The sequence below is a fragment of the Rana temporaria genome, chromosome 3 (genome assembly GCF_905171775.1).
Source record: "Rana temporaria chromosome 3, aRanTem1.1, whole genome shotgun sequence".
Lineage (NCBI taxonomy): Eukaryota > Metazoa > Chordata > Amphibia > Anura > Ranidae > Rana > Rana temporaria.
In genome coordinates, this window is record NC_053491.1 from 374416783 (window position 1) to 374440137 (window position 23355).

A 23355-nucleotide genomic window follows, 5' to 3' on the forward strand; every position below is an offset into this window, starting at 1 on the left:
GGAGGAGGGGCAGGGCGGACGCTGGGGCCTATTTCCGCTTCCTGGTCCGGCGCAGCGGCGTTTTAGGAATCCAGGAAGCGTTACACATGCCACATGAGTAGCGCTGTCGTCTCTACTATGGACAACACAGAAGACACAGCGAGTGGAGCAGGCACTGGCACCAGCAGGACCTCGGCGGGAAGCAGTAACGTGAGTCTGTCTTCCTTAGGGGTGAGGGGGTCTTATGTCTCTCTCTCGGTCTCCTTATTTTTTTCCCCCCAGTGGCATGGGGGCCTGTCAGGACGCAGGCAGTGGTCACTTTCCTTCCTGGCGCACCTGGTGAATGGGGGGGTTTCCGTTTTCTTGTCTGAGACCGGGTCTCATTCCGGACCCCTTTTATTGTGTTTTTCTTCTCGCCCGTCTCCTTAGGTCAAAACGGATACTAAGAGAAGGTGTCCTGCGTGCAGGACTAGATTGGGGGAGGACTGGAAGAAACCTTGGTGCAAAGCATGCATTGCGGCAGTAGTGCAGGAAGAGTCAGCTTCTATTAGAGAGGAGTTAGTCTCTTCCGTTAAAAACGAGTTACTGGCCCAATTCCAGTCAGTTAGGGGATCCCTAGCTTCTACCCCCTCTACTCAGCCGTCCACCTCTCAGTCCTCCCAGGAGGTAGGAGTATTATCTTCTGGGCCCTCGGTCTTCGAGGAGGTATCTTTAGGGCAACCTCAGGACCCCTCTAGTGGGGAATCGGAGACTGAGGAGGAAACGGGGTCTCCCGCAAAGTTTAAACTTTCCTTAGAGGAGGTGGACAATCTCCTTATAGCCATTTACGCTACCTTAGGACTGGGTGAGGAGAAGGACCTAAGTTTGCACGATCGAATGTATGCTGGTCTCTGCGAACCCAAGGGTCGTACCTTCCCGGTACATTCGGTTATTTCCGAGACTATTCTACGGGAATGGCAGGAGCCGGAGAAAAAACCCTTTTTTTCCAAGTCCCACAAGAGACGCTTTCCTTTTGGAGAGGATCCATCAGCTATCTGGAACAAGGTTCCAAAGCTGGATGCAGCCTTTTCGCAGGTCTCGCGTTCCACGGACTTGTCCTTTGAGGACATGGGTCTGCTCAAAGATCCTATGGATAAGCGTATGGATCTTCTCCTTGAGAAAGCCTGGCAGTCTATTTTGATCAATCTGAAACCAGCCATGGCTACCACTTGCGTGGCTCGTAACCTGGAATATTGGGTGGATCAGCTTAAAGCACATATTGAGGCTGATTCCCCGAAACAGGATATTTTGGATTCTTTTTCCACTATAGCTGCAGCAGTTGCCTATATGGCAGATGCCTCGGCCGAGGCGATTAAATTTTCTGCCAGGTCCGCAGCCTTAGCCAACTCTGCCAGGAGGGCCCTTTGGCTCAAGACCTGGCCAGGAGACGCAGCGTCCAAAAGTAAATTATGTGGAATCCCGTTCTCGGGAGACCTACTGTTCGGCCCTGAACTAGATAGTATTCTGGACAGGACGGCAGATAAGAAAAAGGCTTTCCCAGTAAAAGCGAAAAATCCTCCCCCTAAGCGTTTTTTTCGGGCCCATAAGCAGCAAAATAAGGGTAAAGGGCCACAGGGAAAGAGAGGTTGGTCAGCGCAGAAGGGTAAAGGTAAGGGAGTCCTTTTCAATCCTCTTGCGCAAACCAACAAGCCGCAATGACTCAGCCCTTCGGGTAGGCGGAAGGTTGGAGAATTTCCTTCCGCAGTGGTCGGCAGTATCAGACAACCGGTACATTCTGACCACTATCGCCCAGGGTTACACTATAGAGTTCTCGGAGGCCCCACCAACAAGATTTTTGGTAACTCGGACCCCAAGAGATCCAGTGAAGGCATTGGCTTTAAAGTCCTCCCTGTCGGAGCTTCGACAGCAGGGAGTATTAATCCAGGTCCCTCTAGTAGACCAGGGCAGGGGGTTTTACTCTCATGTCTTCCTAATAAGAAAGCCCACAGGAAAATTCAGGCTAATCCTGAACTTAAAACCTCTAAACAGATGTGTGAAGTACAGAAGATTCAAGATGGATTCGATATTTTCCATCAGGAATCTTCTGACGCCAGGTTGCTTCATGGCTTCGATAGACCTGAGGGACGCTTATTTACACATTCCTATATCCCCAAAGTCGCAGAAGTTTCTCAGGCTAGCTGTAGAGTTGGAGGGCACAGTACAGCACTTCCAATACAGGGCCCTCCCCTTCGGGCTCTCATCATCACCCCGGATCTTCACCAAGGTGCTGGCAGAAGCCTTGGCACCTTTGCGGCTTCAGGGGATTCAGGTCATCCCCTACCTGGACGACCTCCTCTTCTTTGCCCCCTCGAAAGAGAGGTTGTTGGCAGATCTGTCTCGGGCACGAAGTCACTTGGAATCCCTGGGCTGGATCTTAAATCTTCAGAAGTCCGCCCTAGTACCCTCCCAGGAGATTCGTTTTCTGGGATTCCAGGTGAATTCACTATGCCGGAGAATATTTCTCCCTTTGGACAAGGCAACCAAGGTCTTAGATTCCGTTCGGTTGTTGCAGGCCCACCAGACACTAACAGTCAGGCAGGTTATGGCAGCCCTGGGAGTCTTGACTTCCACCATGCCAGCCGTCCAGTGGGCGAGATTGCATTTCAGACCCCTGCAGGCTTTTTTGTTGAAAGCATGGGATCACAAGCCCAATTCCCTGGACTCCCAGGTGAAGATTCCAGCCAGTGTAAAGAGATCCCTATACTGGTGGAAAAATCAGAGAGTGCTTGTGGAAGGTCTGGAATGGTTCTTCCAAGTGGAAAAGAGGCTTACCACGGATGCCAGCGCCTGGGGATGGGGAGCCCACTTAGACGGAAGGTTCACTCAGGGAAATTGGCTCAAGGAGGAATCCCTGCGTTCCTCAAATTGGAGGGAACTAAAAGCAGTCGCCCTGGCCCTAGTGGGCTTTGCTCCACACCTACGGGGTCACCATGTTCAGGTTTTGACAGACAACTCCACGGTGGTAGCCTACTTAAACAGACAGGGGGGTACGAGAAGCCGGATGCTTCAGTCCCTTACCACAGAAATCCTGCTCTGGGTAGAAAGCAATTTACTTTCCCTGACGGCTTTACATCTGAAAGGATCACTAAACCGGGTGGCGGACTTTCTAAGCAGACACCAGATTCGGGAATCAGAGTGGTCCCTGAATCCAGAGGTTTTCCTACAGATCACCGACAGATGGGGTCTACCAGAGGTGGACTTGTTCGCCTCGAAGGAGAACTCCCAGGTAGGAAAGTTCTTTTCCCTGAGCCTCCCTAGGGGTGGATGCTCTGGCGAATCCCTGGGAATTTCGCCTTTGCTTTGCCTTCCCCCCGTTTCAGCTAATTCCCTTGGTTCTGAGAAAGGTCCAGAAGGAAAGGGTCCCGGTCATCCTCATCGCCCCGTTTTGGCCCAGAAGAGCATGGTTCGCGACGCTCCTGACGTTGGCAGCCGAACCTTGTTGGCACCTGCCCCTCAGGCGGGATCTTCTAGCACAGGGCCCGGTCTCTCACCCGGAAGTGGCACGACTTTCCCTGGCAGCGTGGCTTCTGAGAGAGAAATCTTAAAAAATAAAGGGTTTTCTGACCGTCTAGTTTCCACCTTACTTAACAGTAGGAAAAAAGTGACCCGAGCTATCTATGCCAAGGTTTGGAAGGTATTTTCCACATGGTGTAGCTCAGCGGGCCAGGACCCTAGAGATTTAAGTTCCATCTTGGAGTTTTTACAGGCAGGGGCAGATAAAGGCTTAGCTATCGGTACCCTAAAGGTGCAGGTATCCGCACTCGCAGTGTTCTTGGAGAGGCCTGTGGCCATAGAACCCTTAGTGGGTAGGTTTTTTAGGTCTCTCACGAGATCCAGACCACTTCGGTTACAGGGGTTCCCGAAGTGGGAGCTCTCAGTGGTACTTAGATCCCTGGCAAACAAGCCGTTCGAACCCTTAGGGGAAGCATCGCTTAGGAATGTTACCCTAAAAACTCTGTTTTTGATCGCTATTACCTCGGCACGTAGGATCAGCGAATTACAGGCCCTGTCTATTAAGGAGCCTTATTTATGTTTATTTACGGATAGGGTAGTGCTTAAAACTGACCCTAAATTTTTGCCAAAGGTAGCTTCTAAGGCAAATCGTTTACAGGACATTGTCCTTCCCAGCTTTTGTTCTAGTCCTTCGGGAGAGAAGGAATTATTTTTTCACATGTTGGATGTCAGAAGGACTTTATTAGGTTATTTGGAGATAACGGGTCCGTTCAGACGCTCGGATGCTCTATTTGTCCTCTTTGGGGGTATCAAGAAGGGCCAACAGGCATCTAAGGGGACCCTAGCTAGGTGGCTGAAGCTGGCTATCCGGGAGGCTTATTTACAGGCAGACCTGACCCCACCAGAGGGGGTTAATGCCCATTCAACCAGAGCTCTTGCAACTTCATGGGCAGAAAGAGCTGGTGCCACGCCAGAGCAAATCTGCAGGGCAGCGACGTGGACAAGTTTTCACACGTTTGTGCGACATTATAGATTGGACCTCACCTCGGCCAGTGATCAGGCATTTGGCAGGAAGGTCTTACAAGCTGTCGTCCCGCCCTAAGGTAGTAAGTCTCTGTTATCCTCTCAAGGTGCTGTCCTGAAAGACGCCTCGGGAAAATTCAAGTTAGTCTTACCGGTAACTTGTTTTCCAGAAGTCTTTCAGGACAGCAACGACCCGCCCTATGAGTGTTAAATGAACTATGCTGTGACTAACGTATGTGTTTATGTGTTCCAGCCGGGGCCGGAGGTTTTTCTCTATTACAACTGATGGTACAAGGAGGGACCTCCCTTTTAAAGATTGGAAAGAAGGTGTTTCCTGATGGAGTGGGAGGAGTCACCATATCTCAAGGTGCTGTCCTGAAAGACTTCTGGAAAACAAGTTACCGGTAAGACTAACTTGAATTTTCTCTATCACAATTGCACTAATACGCCTACAATCACGTCAAGTAAGGTGGCTGTCCTGAAAGACCATTAGGGGAAAAACGAAGTTACTTACTGGTAACGTTCTTTCCCGGAGTCTTTCAGGAGAGCACAGGTACCCACCCAAAAGTATAAAATACTTGAGATTTCTGTACAGGAAATGTCATATAGCTTGATTATGTGTAGCGCTACCCCCGCAGGAGCTACTGGTTTGTTGTTGGGATCGGCATATTAAGTAACCTCAATGTTGTCTAGGGGTGCAGCTGGTGAATAAAGTAGTGAGCGAATGTCCAGTACACGAGCAAAGGTTTAGAATTGCTTTATTTCAGGCCCAACATAGCCAACATCAACATGCAGTAGGAAGAAAAGGTTGATGAAGCGATAGAGAACTTGCGGTATCAGGCCTGGATATAGAAAGGGCAATCCTGCTCTCAGCAGCACATTAGTAGTCACCGTTCGTCGCCACTCTAGCCAGAGTGGGTTAAGTGCCCCAGGACAGACTTCTGCCACAAGCCTGGCAGCCGAAGTGTCACTTTAGATTGCTGGGAGGAACAGGCCTCTGCCACAGACCTGGCTCTAGGGCCTCTGCCACAGGCCTATTACTTGAATGAGCCAAACGGACGACTTGAGCGAATCCTCCCAGTAGATCGAAAGTAGGTCACCGGATGACAGCAAGAGTACCTGTTGGCATTCCGGTCACCAGATCCCCGATGGTTCGTTCAAGCTCTGTTGGGACAACCTGCCTCTGGGTTCTCCTCAAGCCGACCCCGCCCCCCCCCCCAATCAAGCGGCACCCAGTCTGGGATCTTCTCAGTAAAGCAGAGGACCCAGTAAGTTACTGGGGCCCCTCTCAGCAATTTGAAGCTCTGCGTAGCATGCGACCCCGGCCTGGAAGGCCATCGCCAGGGTCCGTTGGATGCACGCACCCTAAAGGTGGATGCCGCACCTGGAACCCGCGGGAAGAACCAATAAAGATGGCGTCTGCCACAGATATACCCCTCCCCAGCATGCCCCACGAGGGAAAAACTCCTCTAATTGGCTACTGGGGAAAAGTGGCTCTGCCAGAACCCCTGGAAACACCCCTGGGGCGCAGACTGACCTACAGGACAGTTCTGGAATGACAGCAGCCCATAATTTAACAAATTGTGAATGGGAGCAAATAACTCTCCCATTCCCCACTAACTTTAGCGTAGTGCCCATACTGAAAGTAAGGGGGCGCTACATATCATATGTTCTTGTGTCCCCAGCGGACTGGAGGAGGAAATTTAAAGAAGGCTGGCGCGGTGTTTCCTACAGAGGGGAGGAGCCAAGGTATCTCAGGTGGCTGTCCTGGGACTCCTGGAAAGAACGTTGCCAGTAAATAACTTTTTCCGACTTGGCCCGAGCCATGATTGGCCAAAGCATATAGGTCAGGTGCTTGCTTTTGTCAATCGGCAGCCTTCAATGCACTGATTTTGCAGTGCATTATGGGACATTCACCCGCCAGCACCCCATTCTATGAAGATCAGGCCCATCACTAATGGGCAGCTTTGAATTCCTACAACACTGGGCTTTGAATGTGAGATGCTCAACCATTCTTGGGCAGTTATCAAGTCCATCAATGAATACAGCTTCCTCTGGCCAAGCCGGATATTGTGACAGCCAATCAGAGGGAGCTTTGTAGTCATTGATGGAATACAAAGCTGCCTATGAAAGTCTGAGAGGTGCGAACGAGATGCCATTTTGCTCTCCTGCACAGCCATTCACTGGGAAGATCAGTGTATTGTTGCTGCTCCCCCCTTCCCCCAGCTCTTGTAAAGCTGAGAACTGGGAGTAAGTTTTCACTTCTAAAGGGGCAAAAGGATAATTTATAATTTTACATCTATACAAGTGTTTGGCCTTTATTTTCTTCAATAAAAATAAGATTGTTTTACAAGGTTATCGTTTAAAATCACTCTCTGGTAAGCCTGGATATCTGTTTAATTTTTTTTCTATTTGTTTTGAAAAACTCCTACAAAATTAAGTAGTGATACATTTTGGGATAAACCAATTATATCTGTACGTTATTCCTCACGGTCTGAATTACTGGAGTCATGGTAGGGGCGTGTCCTTTGTCTACATTGTGCTGTGCTTTTTATTTTTTTATATCTTGATAAATTAAAAATGTTATCAATTTATGCCATTAACGCTTTCCTTTTTCTGTAGGGTAGGCCTTTACAATGGTGCAGCTCTCACAATCCAGTCCCACTGGTGACAGCCAGGTGATGCGAGATATCAAGAGTCAGTCTGAGCATGGCCTCAGCTCCCTGCAGTCCTCACTGTCGCCTACTGCAACAACTCTGCAGGTTTATGAGACTTATCTAGAGAACGGCTATGTCAGCCTGAAGCACAAAATCCGCAACATTGAGAAAAAGAAGGTACTAGTGTCTTTATGTTACAGTATCTGAGGTGGTTTTATATAAAATGACAGCTGCCTAGCTTAGGGGAAAGCAAGGGTAGACCAGTGCCCAAGGATCTGTTCTAAAGTGCCACCAGATTGCCTGTTGACTTTTTATAGGTCCTTTAAAGCGGTTGTATGGCCCGCTTGGTGATTTTTACCTACAGGTCAGTGTTGCCACAGTCTGTATTTTTACTGGTAGCAAGTAAAAAGACTTTTCTCATTCCAGTGACAGGAAAAGATTGCTAGTAAACTGTCTATGCCGCTTGGCTCGCAACTGCGCATGCACAGTTCCGGAGCTGGCCAAGACCATCCGAGTGATAAATTTGATCATCTCTGCGGTTTTTATTTTTTGCGCTATAAGCAAAAATAGAGTGACAATTTTGAAAAAAAATCAATATTTTTTACTTTTTGCTATAATAAATATCCCCCAAAAATATATTAAAAAAATGTTTTCCTCAGTTTAGGTCTATACGTATTCTTCTACCTATTTTTGGTAAAAAAAATCGCAATAAGCATTTATCGGTTAGTTGGCGCAAAATTTATAGCGTTTACAAAATAGGGGATGGTTTTTTTGCATTTTTATAAAAAAAAAAAAAAATTTTACTACGAATGGCGGCGATCAGCGGTTTTTTTATTTTATTTTTTTCCGTGACTGCGACATTGTCGGACACTTCGGACAATTTTGACACATTTTTGTGACCATTGTCATTTTCACAGCAAAAAAATGCATTTAAAATGCATTGTTTACTGTGAAAATGACAATTGCAGTTTGGGAGTTAACCACAAGGGGCGCTGATGGGGTTATGTGTGACCTCATGTGTGTTTACAACTGTAGGGGGGTGTGGCTGTATGTGTGACGTCATCGATTGTGTATCCCTATAAAAGGATCACACGATCGATGCCGCCGTGAAGCAGTGTTTACACACAGCTCTCCCCATTATTCAGCTCCGGGGACCGATTGCAGGACTCCAGCGGCGATTGTGTCCCAGGCGCACACCCGCGACCCACGGCTGGCTACTAGCACAGGACGTACCTGTACGTGCATGTGCACAGCCGTGCCATTCTGCCGACGTAAATGTGCAGGAGGCGGTCCTTAAGTGGTTAAAGTGGATGTAAACCCAAAAATGTTTTATTTTTTTGATGTCACAATGTAGAGTATAAGATTTCCTATCATCTGTCCCCAGTCTTGCCACAGAGAGTTAATCCAGCTCTGAGCAATCCTGTTTTATTCAGTGAAAATTAAGACTTCCTTTTAAAACCCGTGTCTAAATAAAAAATGATATTCTAATTTTGATATGCACCTGTAAATATGGCAACTACACTTGCAGACTTGTATTAATAGTTGTGATTCTTCAACTACCTGGGGTGCTGCTGACCGGGTTCATTTAGTTATTTACATACCCATGCTTGGGTAGGCTTAGCTTTTCCTGGGCATTCCCCAGGCCTTTGTTTATTTACATACCAAACCTGCCCACCTCACTCGCACCAACGCCACCCAAACCCCCTTCCCCTTGGGATACTTTAGGAAGGTGGCAATCAGAGACCTTACCTTAGGAGACAGATGACGAGGATCTAGGGTAGAGCAAGGGCCGTTGATTCTCCTCCCGGCTCCACAGGAAGTGGGTCCAGAGACCCAATTGGCTGGGAGTCTTAAGACTCCATGGACAATAGTCTCAGGACCTGCTTCCTGATTGGCTGGGAGGAGAATCTGAAAGACAATGGCGGTTATTTGCTCTTGTCACGCAACTGGGTGGACGCAGTGCTCTGCATGTAGATTGGGCCAGATGCATCAATTAGGGGGGAGAGGGTGGCACCCCTTATGGCTGGGCCGCCACTGCTATAAAATAAAGGTGAAATCTAAAGGTAGCTTCCCTTCTAAATTTTAAAAATCAAAACCTTCAATAGCTGATATTCTAGTTGTGCATGGTTGGACAACTGCATTGCATGGGAAGTTGTGTAATGCTTTATTTAGCATCTTCCTGATTTCCTTATTAGAAGTATTTTTTAATGTGAAAGATCAAATTATTTGAGAAGCAGATAATGGGGAACATTGTCTTCAAACTGTTGACTGTATGACCTAGACACAATACAGATTTGGCAGATGTGCTTGTGGATACTTCAATTTTTTGTTTTTTTTAAGGTTAAATTGGAAGATTACAGAGATCGTTTAAGAAATGGGGAGGAGCTGAATCAGGATCAGCTGGTAGGTTTTCATTTTAGAAACCTAGAAAAGTGACAGCAGAAAAAATGGTTGTGTGTGTGTGTGTGTCAGAGTATAGCCGTTTCTTTCCCAAGCATGTTGGAATCCATATTACTGTTGGCTGGCTCACTAACTCTCCTGTAAGTTAATTCTAGGCATCAACTACACTTTCAGAAAAATACTTTGAGACTAGTTTTGAACTTTCCTCCAATTAGTCTGAGGTCATGTCCCCGTGTCCTTGATCTTAATTTCATATTGAAAATACTGCCCTCCTAAACACTCTTGATGTTTTTAAAGGGTTCAGGCATGCCTCCCTTTTACCTTCTTTCCCCAAGATTGTACATATTAAGTTCCTGAAGTCTCATTTGATATTTTCTCAGGCCTTTCACCATTTTTGTTGCCTTTCTCTGGACTTGTTCAGTCTTAATATCTTTGGGCAAGTGAGGTCTCCAGAACTGGAAACTGTATTCAGTTGCCCCCTGGTCCATTGTACACTTTGGCTTTGAGATCCCCGACTTACACTGGGAACCGCTAGCTCCTCCTTGCTCAAGGGGTTGCAAGTGAAAATAAGTGTTCAAGTTTTACCTTTTTTTTTTTTTTTTCCTGGTGTCCATTAACTCCTTACTGTGATAGATGTTTGTTCAATCTATTCATCACCAAGAGACAGTCTGCATTTTGTTTTTCCCTGTAGCGCTGGATCAGTGTGTGTGTGTGTGTGTGTGTGTATATGGTGGGACTGCCCACTCATTTGCCCATATCGGTCATTGTTGAGGAAATTTGTAAGTCCTGTATATATAATTGTTTTCTATTTTGTATGTATTGCACACTGCCCTCACTGTGCACACGGCACCAATAATGTTTTCATTACATATTTGCATTCTTTTGAGTCCCGATTTAGAATTAGTCTGCCTGTTATGCCCCTTGTTACCATAAACGTACAATTGTAATATTTTGATACCTACGTAATCATGTGTATAAAAACCTTCAATTGTGTCATAATAAAGCAGATCGGTTATTTGGAAAGATGCTGAGTGTATCTGTTCCCTGCTGCTGCAGTAGTTGTTTATTTGGAACCACTCATCAATATGAGGATAGGAGTTGCCGATCTATAAAATGTCCAGGTCGGTCATCCATTTTGTTATATAGAAGCTATTCAAGATTTGATTGTGCTGGTAGAAAAGAAGTGCCTATGACTAAAGGAAGCTGCAGGAAAAATGATTAAAATTTTTTAAGGAGTACCAGACTTTTAAGGTATGTTTCATTAAAGGGTGGCTGTTAGGGGGTACCTAATGATTGGGATTTTGTTACGGGGGGGGGGGGGGGGTTCTGCTTTCAAGTAAATCTTAAACACAATTTTTATATTTTGGATTTTTGGATATTGAGTTATGTTGACTGCTTTAGTTGGTACTTGGGTGTGATGGAACTACAAATCGTAAGTGCAGTAAAGAAAAAACCCTCCTACATGGCAATGACTGGTCTCTGCTTGGGTCGATCTATTTCAGGAAGCAGTGCAGAAATATGAAGAGGTGCTTCACAACTTGGAATTTGCTAAGGAGCTCCAAAAGACCTTTTCTGCTCTCAACCAAGATGTAAGTTGCTTTAATTTATGATTGTTTTTTCAATTCTGTCACATGCAGAGAAACTTATTGATCTAGTAGTCTATATTAAGAATAAACTTGTGTCAGAAGAGATGGATTTTTAAATTATTATCCAATTTGATAAAGTACTGTTCATCATAATAGTTGGCTTTGTATTTTTAACTAAACCTTTTCACTTCATCTTTTATTGCACCATGTTGCTTGAGTGATTTTTCTGTCCATTCATTTGCTCCAGTAGTATCAGTTGTCATTACTCGGGGTATAAACCTTGATGGTGGCAATGGTGCAACATGCCTGCACAATGAATTGGCATGGCCCATTGTCTGCACTGGAAGCAAATGTCTGGATTTTAAGTGCAGGATAGAAGCCCAATAGGATACATAGATATTTCATCATCGCCATATAACCGGAAATTCCGGAAAAGTGACCTTCATTTTTAATACTTAAATCTGACTAAAACTTTACATGTTAACATGGCTTATCTCTAAGAGGCTTTCATGTTTGTGGTCCAGTGGTGGTAAATTCTCCTCCCCATTTCAAATTTCTCTAAGTGGGTCAGGTGGCAACACTTTTTTTCTTTTTCTTTTGTCATTAAAGCTTCATACCAGTAAATTGATATATTATACAACACTTACAAGTGTCTGCATCTTCTCATGAGTGCCTGATTTTATTGTCAAAAATCCCTGGCTTCAGTGCACAAAAAGTAGAAGTAAAACAGGGGTGTAAAACTCAATTTCATCGTGGGTGGCATCAGCACTATGGTCGCCCCCTAAAAGGGTCAGTTGTATCTTTAAGACTAGATATTCAGGCTAAGTCCCCATGGACAGAAGTCGGTCCCCTCCCACCCACCCTTGCATCAGTGACACCCCCCTTAACTTGTGCTGCTACTTGGAAGAAGTTCTGTTCTCTCTGCTGCCACCTTCTGAGATTGGGGCAGACACTAGCTTCTCTGCAGCTGCAGGAGAAGTGCAAGAGCCACATGAAATGGCCCTGAGGGCCAGTTTTGGCCCTCAAAACTATGAGATGCCTTTTTGATTGACGGCATCCAGCCTTTTTGAGGTAGGAAACTTTTTTGCATGGCACAACTTGCCTTGGAAGTCTTTGTCCGCTCTACTTTGAAAAAGCGCTCCAAATTTGATTCAGGTGCGGACTCTGACTGGGCTATTCTTAAACGTCCATCTTGCAAAGCATCAAAGGACTCAAATTTTTAGCATCAGTCAGGAGAAGGGTGAAAAATGTTTTACATTAGCTGTACCATGGAATACCGTGAAGATGGTCATCAATAAGTGCAGAAAATATGGCACAAAAGTAAGTAGCCAAGAACTGGCCTTTCCTCCAAGTTGATGAAAAATTACCTGGGAGGCTGCCAAGAGGCCTTCGGCAACATTAAAGAGGCTGTGGGACAAAACAGAAGCCTTAAAAAAAAAAACATCCATGCCTGGCTACATTTTGCAAAAACCTACATTACTGGTTGTCCTGCAAGTGTTTCCTATATTTTTTTTTTTAACTGGTTTTACAATAAAGATTTCCACTTCTATCTTGGAGTGCCACCACTCCCATTTCTCATCTACGTAGTCTGTCAAAAATGTGTTCAATATGAAGAGACATATTGAACTTTTTAGCTATAATTCCAGAAAGTATGTTTGGTGCAAAACTGCACATCACCAAAAAACCTACCTACAGTGAAGAATGGTGGTGGCAGCATTATGCTTTTGGGGCCGTTTTTGTTCAGCTGTACTTGGGCTTTATTCAAGGTAGAGGGACAAGAACTGTTCCAAATACCAGTCAATAAAAAATAAATAAAAAAATACCTTCAGCCCTCTGCTAAACAGCTGATCAAGAGGAATTTCACCTTTTCAGCACGACAACCCAAAGTGTACCTCCTCTATAAAAAAATAGAATGGTTTCAGCAGAATATCAGTTTTGAAATTGCCCAGACTTCAAATTTAAAATCTGTGGGGTGACTTGAAGAGGGTTGTGCACAGGAGATGCCCTTGCAATCTGAGTGCTTTTGCAAAGGGTGGATAAATATTCCCAAGGCAAGACGTGCCAATCTGATGAACTCTTGCCCCAAAAGACTGAATGTGGTCATGAAGCCAAAAGGTGCTTCAACAAAGTATTCAAGGGTATGCATATGTATGCAACTCTATTATTATTATTATTATTATTATTATTATTATTATTATTATTATTATTATTATATATTTTTTTTTTTCGCTACACAGGAAAGTTTGCATTTATTATAGTTCACTTTTTTTTTTTGTGGGGAAATTATTTTTATCTTTAACATCTCAAAATCCTAGCATTTTTACAGGGGTGTGTAATATTGACTGTAGTAGTCGGACTACCACCTGCATGTCCAAAGTGGCACTAAAGTAAAATCTGTCATTGGCTATAGTTGTCTAACATGCAGTGTGTACATTTCAGCCTGTCTGGGCCTGCCCCAGGTCTTCTCGGACCACTGCATTGCATAAGTAATTATGGACTATTTCAGCTGATTAAAGCCCAGAAGAAATCGCTGAGGCGAGAGCAAGTTCAAAGGCTTGAAGCAGAAAAGAGGCGGCTGCATAAAGTCCTGCAGGTCCAGTACTTGCTACAGTCTTTCGCTCAGGATCACATCCAGGGGGACTTTAAGAATGGACTCAATGGAGCCATGCACCTCTCCTCCAAAGAACAGGATTATCTTGCCAAGTTTGCAAAGCTGATCTGCCACAAGAGGTTCAAACACATGAGGTAAGATTTGGAAACTTTATTATTTTTTTTTTTATTGTAAATCCATATTTTTTTCTTTTTTTTCTTTGACACCTAGGTGTTTCTGCAGGATCTAGTATGTGAGGAGACAAGCTGAAGATCAAAAACATTTAATAGTGCTAATCATTCAGAGGAAGTCTAGTTTAGAGGTGTAAGACTAGACTTGTTCTAACTTCTAATCAAGGGTCCAGAGGCGTAACTAGAAACTTCAGGGCCCCAGTGCAAGACATCATGCCCCCACAAAAAGCATGATTTTGAGGTCTTGCCTTCCCTGGATATTAGTCAGCGGGCATCTCCTGCTGTTTCTTGGTGCTCAGTGTGAAAAGCTTGGCCAGCATGTGAGAAAGGTCCCGCCCTCTTAGATCAGCTTGTGTGATAGACAGAACACTGCATCTATCACACAAGCTGATCTAGGAGGGCGGGACCTTTCTCAAAGCGTGGCCAAGCTTTTCACACACTGAGTTCCGAAACACACAGCGGAGATGCCCGCTGGCTGTCCCTCACACGGGCAGGTGGCGGTCCCCCCGGACTTGGCGGAACTTGTTGCGACCCTGTAAATTCCGCCACTGCAAGGGTCCTTTATTTCCTATTTAGAGCTGATGGCTCGCATACAGGAGTCAAGTCCTGGGGGAAAACGTGTGGGAACTCCCACCCAAGATTCACTCCCCCCACCAAAAAAAAAGATACTTGTATGCATAATTACTAAACCGCATGTTTTTTTTCGATCCACGGTACCTTAGTAATCCTTTGTTACTGGCCACTTCCTGTATATGGATTCATTGGATAGTGTGCAGGTATTCCGTCACTTCCTCGATGCCGCAATGTTATCGCGGGATTTAGAAAGAAGTAAGTTCTTTCTAAATCCCACGATAACTCACGGCAGACCTCCGCAATGTCTCCTGGGAACAATGACAAAAGCTCCCAGGAGACATTGCGGCATCGAGGAAGTGACGGAATACCTGCACACTACCCAATGAATCCATATACAGGAAGCGGCCAGTAACATAAAGGATAACTAAGGTTCGCCTGCCCCTGACAGTGACTCGAGCTGGGCATTGCCGCTTAGTGAAGGATTGGCTCGCTCGGCTGCTCTAGTCCTGCAAAGGGATCCGAGTTCCTGCTGTGAAAAAAGTGCAGGAACTCCGTTCCCACGCGTTCCCGCAGGACTTGAGCCCTGCTCACATAACATCTTTATGTAGGATAATTTTCAGCTCTCGAGTTGGTAATGCAAGAACTGTAAGAGTGGCCATAAATGGATTGGAATTGGGCCAGTTCAGCAGTGACTGGCTAAATTTCGTTCCATTTATGGGCAGGCTGGTTGTACAGAAGTTGATCGACTTCTGTACAACCTTAAGTTTTTTTCCAAATGGATTGGTGCTGCCAGCGAATAGCCGGTGGCGCTGGTTAGTGTAGTACCATTGTGTGGCTAGCTTTACGTTTTTTGCTGAACGGGTGATATTGGCCACCAGTTACTTGCATGTTAATGTTTGTTTTCTCAGTCTAGAAGATGAGATGGATCAGTCAGCTGGCTACTTCTGGAACCTGCTAGAGGGCAATGAGAAAACAGTGGCTGGAACCAACTGTAAGTTGACTGATAAAGCCTTGTAAGCCTTCATATGAGGGACCGTTATGTGACAGCACTGCCTCTCAAACCATTAACTTGGTTTAATTAAGTCAAGATGTCTTTGGCTTTGAATAGATGAGTATGGGTTAAAAGCCCATCGGGGTTAAATCCTCATATGTATCCCTGCTGGAAAGGTTTACCCACTTTGTCCTAAAAAGATGGAATAGGACTTGAAATATTGCAGGTGTTGACACCTGGAAAGTTTTATGTGGGGGTTGACACCTGGAAAGTTTTATGTGGGGGAAGTGGCAGAAGAGGGATCTCCAAATTGGCAAGATGTGGAAAGATAATGTGAGTTGCCATGCTACAGGACTCTTCGGTCCTTTCTGTATAGTAAACTTGCCTGGGCCCGTTCACCTGCTGCACTAGCCCCCCAACGTCCTCTGCTCAGTCTGGCCATTTGGCTAGAGTGGATGGATTGATAGCAGCGCAACCATTGGCGCTGCTGACAATCACATCCAATGGCGTGCTGCATTGGGGGTCGGGGCCAATTGATACAGTGAGCGGCTATAGCCGTTGGCTGCATCACGGGGAGCGCACCTGCAAGAACTAACACCCATGGGAGAAGGCTCCCATGAAGGGCGTTGGTTGCGGGGAGGAGCCGCGACAGCCGCCGAGGGACCCCAGAAGACCTGGTTCGGGGTCACTCTGTGCAAAACAAGCTGCATAGTGGAGGTTAGTATAACATGTTTACAAAAACAAACAAAAAAAGTTATCCTTTACAACCCCCTTTAAAGTGGATGTAAACACAATTCATTGAAATGTGGCGCAAGGGACATTTTAATTTGACATCAACTATCCAAGAGTGTGTGTGTGTGTGTGTGTGTGTGTGTGTGTGTGTGTATGTGTTCAGAAAATAGGTGCAGGAACTCAACCACAACCCCGTTCAGATTTCAAAAACTGTAGAAGGGTCTTAAAGGGGCATTAAATACCAGGATTGCATTACATACAGAGTGAAGAGTTCAGGGGGGTTACACACAGAGTGCAGAGGTGTCACTTGTAAACACAGAAACCAGACTTCTGTGTTTACAAGTGATTGTGGTGAGCAGGCACCAAAGGGTCTGAGCCAAAGGTGGTGGAACTGAGTTCCCCCTGGAAAAAAAGTGTGTGTGTGTGTGTGGCTCTGGTAACCTTTGCATTAGATGGAAGAACTTGGATACAGCTCTTCAGTATAAGGATTTTTTTATACCTAAAATCCACTACCCTCCTGGTAGGTATAACCTGTTTACTCTTTACTTAGATAAACATTTGAAAGACCTCGTTGCCAGAATGTTGGATTGTGGCTACTTTGAAGATGTCCCTAATCCTCCTCCAGAGAAGAAGCCAGAGGTTTTACCTGAGAAGCCACCGAAAACTGAGATTCACAAAACAACAAAGTTAGTTGAGCTAGTGAGAGCGCAAGGTATATATGTTTGAGGTTTTTTTCAAACGTACATTGACATTTGATTTTGTTTATCCAGTCATGTAATTTGCAAATCCCTATCGCATTGCATAGCCTAACAAGGTGGTCCACACTACTGTTTCTAGTGGTCAAGGCTTCAGAATGGACAAATCTTTCCAGTTTTCTATGCAATATAAGCACTGTGGTGCATGCAACATGCCCTGCAATGCACCACACCACCAATCATACATTTTTTAGGTACTGTCCAGTAAAATGCCTTTCAGCAAAATACAGACGTGCATACTGTATATATTTCACTGCCAGACTCCAACTTTGAGAAGATATTTTGCTGCCACTGCTGTAATCTGCTCTAATCTCTACCTTTAAACTCTTAAAGCAAACCTGGTTATACACTAGTAAAATTTCATTCCACATTTTATTAGGACTCTAAAATTTTATTGGGTCATTGGTTTGATTTTCTAGTCCAGTAGTGGGGTCACATTACGTATTTTGTCCCTAATGATAAACCTTGGAAGAAGTGGCAGAAGAGGGATCTCCAAATTGGCAAGACGTTTGTGGAAGTCTATTTTTTTTCAAAAGCCAAATAACACATAAATCAAAAGTACATACGAACAACATTGGTCAAGTCATCGCGTGTCGTGAGAATTTTCACATGATCGTTCAAAAATCTAGTGTCCTAATGCAACCTAAATTAGGAAATTAATTCAAGTCTGTCTTTTTAGAGTCAATTGTGGAGTGTGTGAAACCTGACCGTGACCGTCAAGAGGTAAGGTTCCATCCCTTTAATCAGAAGCACAACAAACTACAGGCAGTCCCCAGGTTACAAACAAGAAAAGGTCTGTAGGTTTAAAGGGTCACTAAAGGAACATTTTTTTTTTTTGCTAAAATTACTGTTTACAGGGTATAGAGACATAAAAGTTAACTTCCTTTTAAAAATGATTACAAATGGATACAAATCAATCATATAATGTGCCTACAGGTTAGTTTCACTTTTAAACTGGTTTCATGTTTCTGTGAACTAGAGAGACACACAGACCAAAAACAAATCCAGGGCAGTGTTTTGTTTTTAAAATTAATCTGATTGGTTCTAAGTAGGGCTATTACTGATCAAAATTTTTGTGTTCGATTAATCGATTTTTTTTTTTAATCGATTAATCGACTAATTTCAATTAATTATAACGCACATACAGATCCAACTACTTTTAGCTGATCTCATTGCAGGCTGATTCCCAGTGCAGCTACCAACAACTGGAAAAATAGATGGCAGGATACAAAAAACACACAAAGGCAGCACTCGATGGGAATAGCATTAAAACTTTTATAGTCTTCAAGTAGGTAACAAAATATTGCACTGGAGATAAAATTGATGTAGCTACATAAACTGTAAAAATGGTGCGAGTAATACCAAATGGTAGCAAAAGCAGTCATAAAAACATGTAGCTAAGTATGATACTGGCATAAAAATGTGTACAAGGATGCCACTGCTGAATCTAGATGAGGAGAGGTTAACATCAGTCCGTCGGCATGTAGATGTCCCATGAAGGGAACGATCACAACTCCCAGTGGATGGTTGTAGAATCCCAGGTTGATGGAGGGAAGTGATAGAGGGAAGTGTAACAGCCCTTGTGTGTGGCCGATAGTAAGGTCCCGCCGGCAGATATGAAGGCACAGCAAAGGAGCCCTTCAGATGGACACGGCAAGCCCCACCGGTGTCCGTGACGTTACTGGATCTCCGACGGAACTCCCTGAAGGCCCAGAAGCCGGCGGAAAGGTGAGTACCATTCAAAAGAATTTTAATCGATCAAAAAGATTTTGATCGATCAAAAATTTTTAAGATTAATCGATTAATTAAAAGTTAATTTGCACAGCCCTAGTTCTAAGGAGTTTTAGACACGGTAATGAAAGCTTAGACCACCGTGAAAAGCTCCCAGTACTGTGGTTATAAGGAAACAGACAAGCAGGAAGTGTGGAGATCACAGCAGAATTACAGCTACTTCAAAGCAAAAACGAACAAGAAGGACATGAAACCAGTACTGCAGTAAGGTAAAGGAAGCTATTTAGCTAAAAAAAAAAATCCTTTAGTGATCCTTTAAGTTGAATCTAATTGTAGCTCCAGGCAAAAAACGTAAGCTTTTTGTATAGGGAAGGGTTAACACCCCTGTAACATTTGTTTTGCTGTCTCTGGCCCTGTTCACAAGCTTTCAACTTTCTGTCCCAATGACAATTGGGTTTTGAAAATTTTGAGTTGTGGAAACAAGCCTTGGTGATGAAGCATCAGTGGAGGTACCTTTTCCCCATAACTCTTGCAGGAGTGAATTTTCCTTCCTAGAGCTAGAGTTCCTCTCCCTTCCCGATGTCTCTCTCCGTTTGTAAGTAGTATTCGTTTATAAGTGGGATGTTTGTAACTAGGGGACCGCCTGTATTTTCTCGTTCTGAAATCATGGTAGCTGTGTTTAGTTAGTGGAAGCATGGTTACAGCAAAAATTGCTGGCCACCTTTGCACTTGGGTGCAAAACCTGACTAGTCAATATTGTGTCCCTTGGTTACAAAATTAAGTGTAGAATTTAGCGCCTGTTTTTTTTTTTTTTTTTTTTTGGCCTATAAGTAGAAGTTTAACTCTGACCTTCCACTTTCCAGCTTTCTATTAGGCATATTGTGCTGAGACCTAATCAAATGAAGACCACAGAAGTGCAGAAAATACAGGATGTCAAATGCATAAAGCCAGAACCCATAAAAGCTTGGCCAGCAGCTACAATGGTAAAACTGCCAGAGCCAAAGAGGTGGCAGACCCCTCCTTCGCTGACTCCACTCACCAAACCCTGGCAGGGGCCTGTGAGCACCCCTCAACCTGAAGCTCTGCCTTTGAAGATATGTGAACCAGAACCACCAAAGGAGGTAAAATCAACTGTTTAGCTAGGTGAACTTTTTTTAAATGGCTTTTGATTTTCTTCCAGTAAAATGTGGTGAATATGCTAAACCTAACCAAAGGAGATGCAAATTCTATTTAAAACAATTGGCAGCTTTCCTAGGGTAGCAAAGTATAATGGCCTTTCAAATTTCTTGCCAGGAATACTCTTGCATTATTGGTGGCCGGTGGTATATTTTGGGGGGCGGCAAACAGTGCACTGTAACCTCCCCTGGTAGTTTGGTTACCTGCAGCGCTTCCGGGTGTGCTTGCCGTACTTCTCCCTCAGCAAATAGGGTAGCTTCTCCTTTTGGCCAATTGGGAAATGGGTCCTGATTGGTCAGGAGGCAATATTCGCTATTGTCGCACAACTGGGTGGGCTTTGGACGTAGTGATTTGCACTCCGAGCCCACCCGTTTTTGAAGCCTAAGGTGGTTATAAAAAGTCTACACAACCCTGTTAAAATGTCAGGTTTCTGTGATGTAAAGACGGCTAAATCATTTTAGAACTCTTTTATCACCTTTTTTTAATGTGACCTATAAAACTGTACAACCCATATGAAAAACAAACTGAAATCTTTTAGGTGGGGGGGAGTAAAAATAAACTAAAATGTGGTTGCGTAAGTGTGCACACCCTCTTATAACTGGAGATGTAGCTGTGTTTAGCAAGCAATCGCATTCAAACTCATGTTAAATCGGAGTCGGTACACACCTCATACCCAAAAAGACTGAGCGCTGTAATACAATCTAAAGGTACTTTAACAAAGTATTTTAGGGGGTGCACACTTGTGCAACCATATTTTAGTTTTATTTTTTACTATTTTTTACTATTTTTTAACTGAGTTGTACATTTATGTCACATTAAAGGTGGAACATTCAGAATTTTTAACCGGGGTGTGTAGACTTTTTATATCCACTGTATTGGAGCCTCTGGCTCTAATCATGTGCTTAACCACTTCAGCACCGGACCTATCCTGGCACTTCTCTCCATGTAAAAATCATAATTCTTTTTGCTAGAAAATTAGTCGGAACCACTAAACATTATATATATATATATATATATATATATATATAATTTTTTTTTTTAGCAGACTCCCTAGGGAATAAAATGGCAGTCATTGCAACTTTTTTTTTTTTCTCGCACGGTATTTGCGTAATTTTTCAAACACTTTTTTTTGGGGGGGAAACAGTTTCATGAATTTAAAAATAACAAAACTGTAAAGTTAGCCCAAATTTTTTTTTTTTTTTTCGTATAATGTGAAAAATGTCACGCCGACTAAATGGATACCCAACATGTCACGCTTTAAAATTGCGCACACTCATGGAATGGCGCCAAACTTCGGTACGGAAATCGCCATAGGCGATGCCTTAAATTTTTTTAGTTTACCATTTTCAAGTTAGAGGAGGTCTAGTGCTACAATTGTTGCACATGCTCTAATGCACGCGGCAATGCCTCACATGTGGGGTTTAAATGGCGTTTACATTTGTGGGCGGGACTTGCATGCATGTCCACTTCTGAGCACGAGCTACCAGGGACAGGGGGGTTTCATTTAAATTTTTTTACTTATTTTATGTTTTTACACTTTTTTTTTATCACTTTTATTCCTATTACAAGGAATGTAAACATCAGTGTTTTTTTTTTTTTTAACGCAGGTATGCATCATAGTAAAAAATGGGTTGGGTTTAGAAGCACCTTAAACTTTAAATATTTTGTCTCCACCCTAACTGCTACTTGTCTGAACAGTTCAATATGTTGAAAGGAAGTTTTAAACTTTTTGGCTGGATCACCAGGTATAAATAAACACAATGCAGTCACCACATCTATGCTGCTATTTAATTCATTTTTGGGGGGAATTAATACTGCTGTCAAACATTGTCTCTAGATGGTAAAAAAAACTGACCCTAAACAATTGCCTTTAGTTTTATATTCATGAATGTAGCAAGATCCCAGGCCTCCTTCGGTCTGAGGACCTCCAGGGCCAGAGATGGCCCACATCCTTTTGTATATGGTGGGTTCTGAGGCATGATGGGTGCAATGTAGTAATTAAGCACCAGACACTTCTTGAATGAGAACATTTCTCAAACTTTTAGGGGAAAGAGGGTTGGGAACAGGACGCTCTTAAGTAGTTGCAAGTTCAATTGGCAGACTCGGACTTCAATAGGATTGCCATGCAGCGAAAGGCATCCAGCAAGATGCCACATCTGCAAGTGCAGGAATGCTCTCGTGTGACAACAATCTTTTAACAGTTCCTAACACAAAGCATAGGTTTTTTCACTTCCACTACTATCACTCCTTGTAGTTCAGCCCACTGAGCTTATGGTCTCTCTCTAGACCCACTGATACTGAATCCCTTGAGCTCCAATCTTCACCATGGTATCGTCACGTGTCGCCCCCACACCTCTGCTGGGTCCCTGGCTTGGCACTCAAATCTCTCAAGCTTCACCCCCACTAGCCTGCTCGGTCCCTGAATTGACACAAGGCTGCTCTGCAAGCGTCACCTCCACTGGCAGGGTCCCTGGCTTGATTTTCCCCTGAAGTTCCCTGATTCTTCAATGTTCCTGGTTGGTGAGAATGCTGCTCCGGTACTTCAGTTACTCACTGTGGTCCCTGGTAATAAGGTTGATGGTCCCTTACTGGAGAAAGCGTCCCCTCTACCTCTGACCATGACAGGTTCTCCGGCCAGCAGAGCCGTCACTTCTGGTTGGACTGCAAATCGCAATCCCAACCCTGTGCTGCGCTCTTGCTTCTGGATAGACCCTCAGACAGCCTAGCAGGCAGATGTGCTCGGGGTATGCCCAATTTCAGGCCCAGCAGCCTGGGGCAGTACAACACGTGTCCACCCAGACAGCCATCCAGGTGGCACAAAACATCGATCACATGACTCCACCCAAATATATAGGCTCTCCCAGCAGGCCAAGGGATCAAGAAAACCCCTGCCTTTTGGCTGAGATACCCCATATACCCATAACCTGACCTTGCGTTGCCCTTCTCGTATCTAGCACCACAAAGTACCTGGCCACCTAGTGGTAGAAAAGTGCGACAGGCCAAATTTGGCGAGATATTGATAGATCTCTGACCAAACTCCAAGGTGCTACATGAAGCATTTCAGAAGTTAATGCTCTTATGGAAATTATGCCATGGTCACCTGGGAATATCAAATTGGCACACTAGGATAGGGGGGAGAAGGTAATTTCTAATTTGTTGCATAGAATTCCTGTCTAACACTGCTCCCTGCAGAAACCAGCCCCCCTACTGTACCTGTGCGGCTTAACAGGGGAAAAAGTGTTCTTATTGGCCCAGACATGTGTTCTGCAACTTCATGTCCCCTGTCCACCACTGCTGCAGGGGAGAGGGAGCATGGCCAGTGAATGGACATGGAAGCCTAGGAGTTATGTCGCCACTCCTGGAATTCCCTGCTGTTGTGTGCTGTCCTCTACCTGCAACAGCCACTGCCTGACAGGTGGCAACGTGACTAGACCGGAATGGGCAAAGGCAGAACTAGTACCATCAGGGCCTTGGTGCCA

The 23355-nt window shown here is 44.4% G+C and overlaps 1 protein-coding gene and 1 pseudogene across 3 annotated transcripts in view; both read left to right on the forward strand.

Annotated features, from left to right (window-relative positions):
* Positions 1-23355, forward strand: part of CAPRIN2 (caprin family member 2) — a 60747-nt gene that overhangs the window by 3604 nt on the left and 33788 nt on the right. For 2 of the 3 annotated variants that reach the window (XM_040345553.1, XM_040345555.1), the window contains exons 2-9: positions 7117-7328; positions 9492-9554; positions 11054-11140; positions 13644-13882; positions 15400-15482; positions 16765-16926; positions 17649-17692; positions 19564-19821. In XM_040345553.1, coding sequence (XP_040201487.1) covers positions 7131-7328; positions 9492-9554; positions 11054-11140; positions 13644-13882; positions 15400-15482; positions 16765-16926; positions 17649-17692; positions 19564-19821 — 1134 coding nt within the window. In that variant the 5' untranslated portion in view covers positions 7117-7130. The remainder of the gene's footprint in view (positions 1-7116; positions 7329-9491; positions 9555-11053; positions 11141-13643; positions 13883-15399; positions 15483-16764; positions 16927-17648; positions 17693-19563; positions 19822-23355) is intronic. The other variant, XM_040345554.1, reaches the window with a different exon arrangement.
* LOC120932816 lies at positions 1538-3811 on the forward strand (annotated as a pseudogene).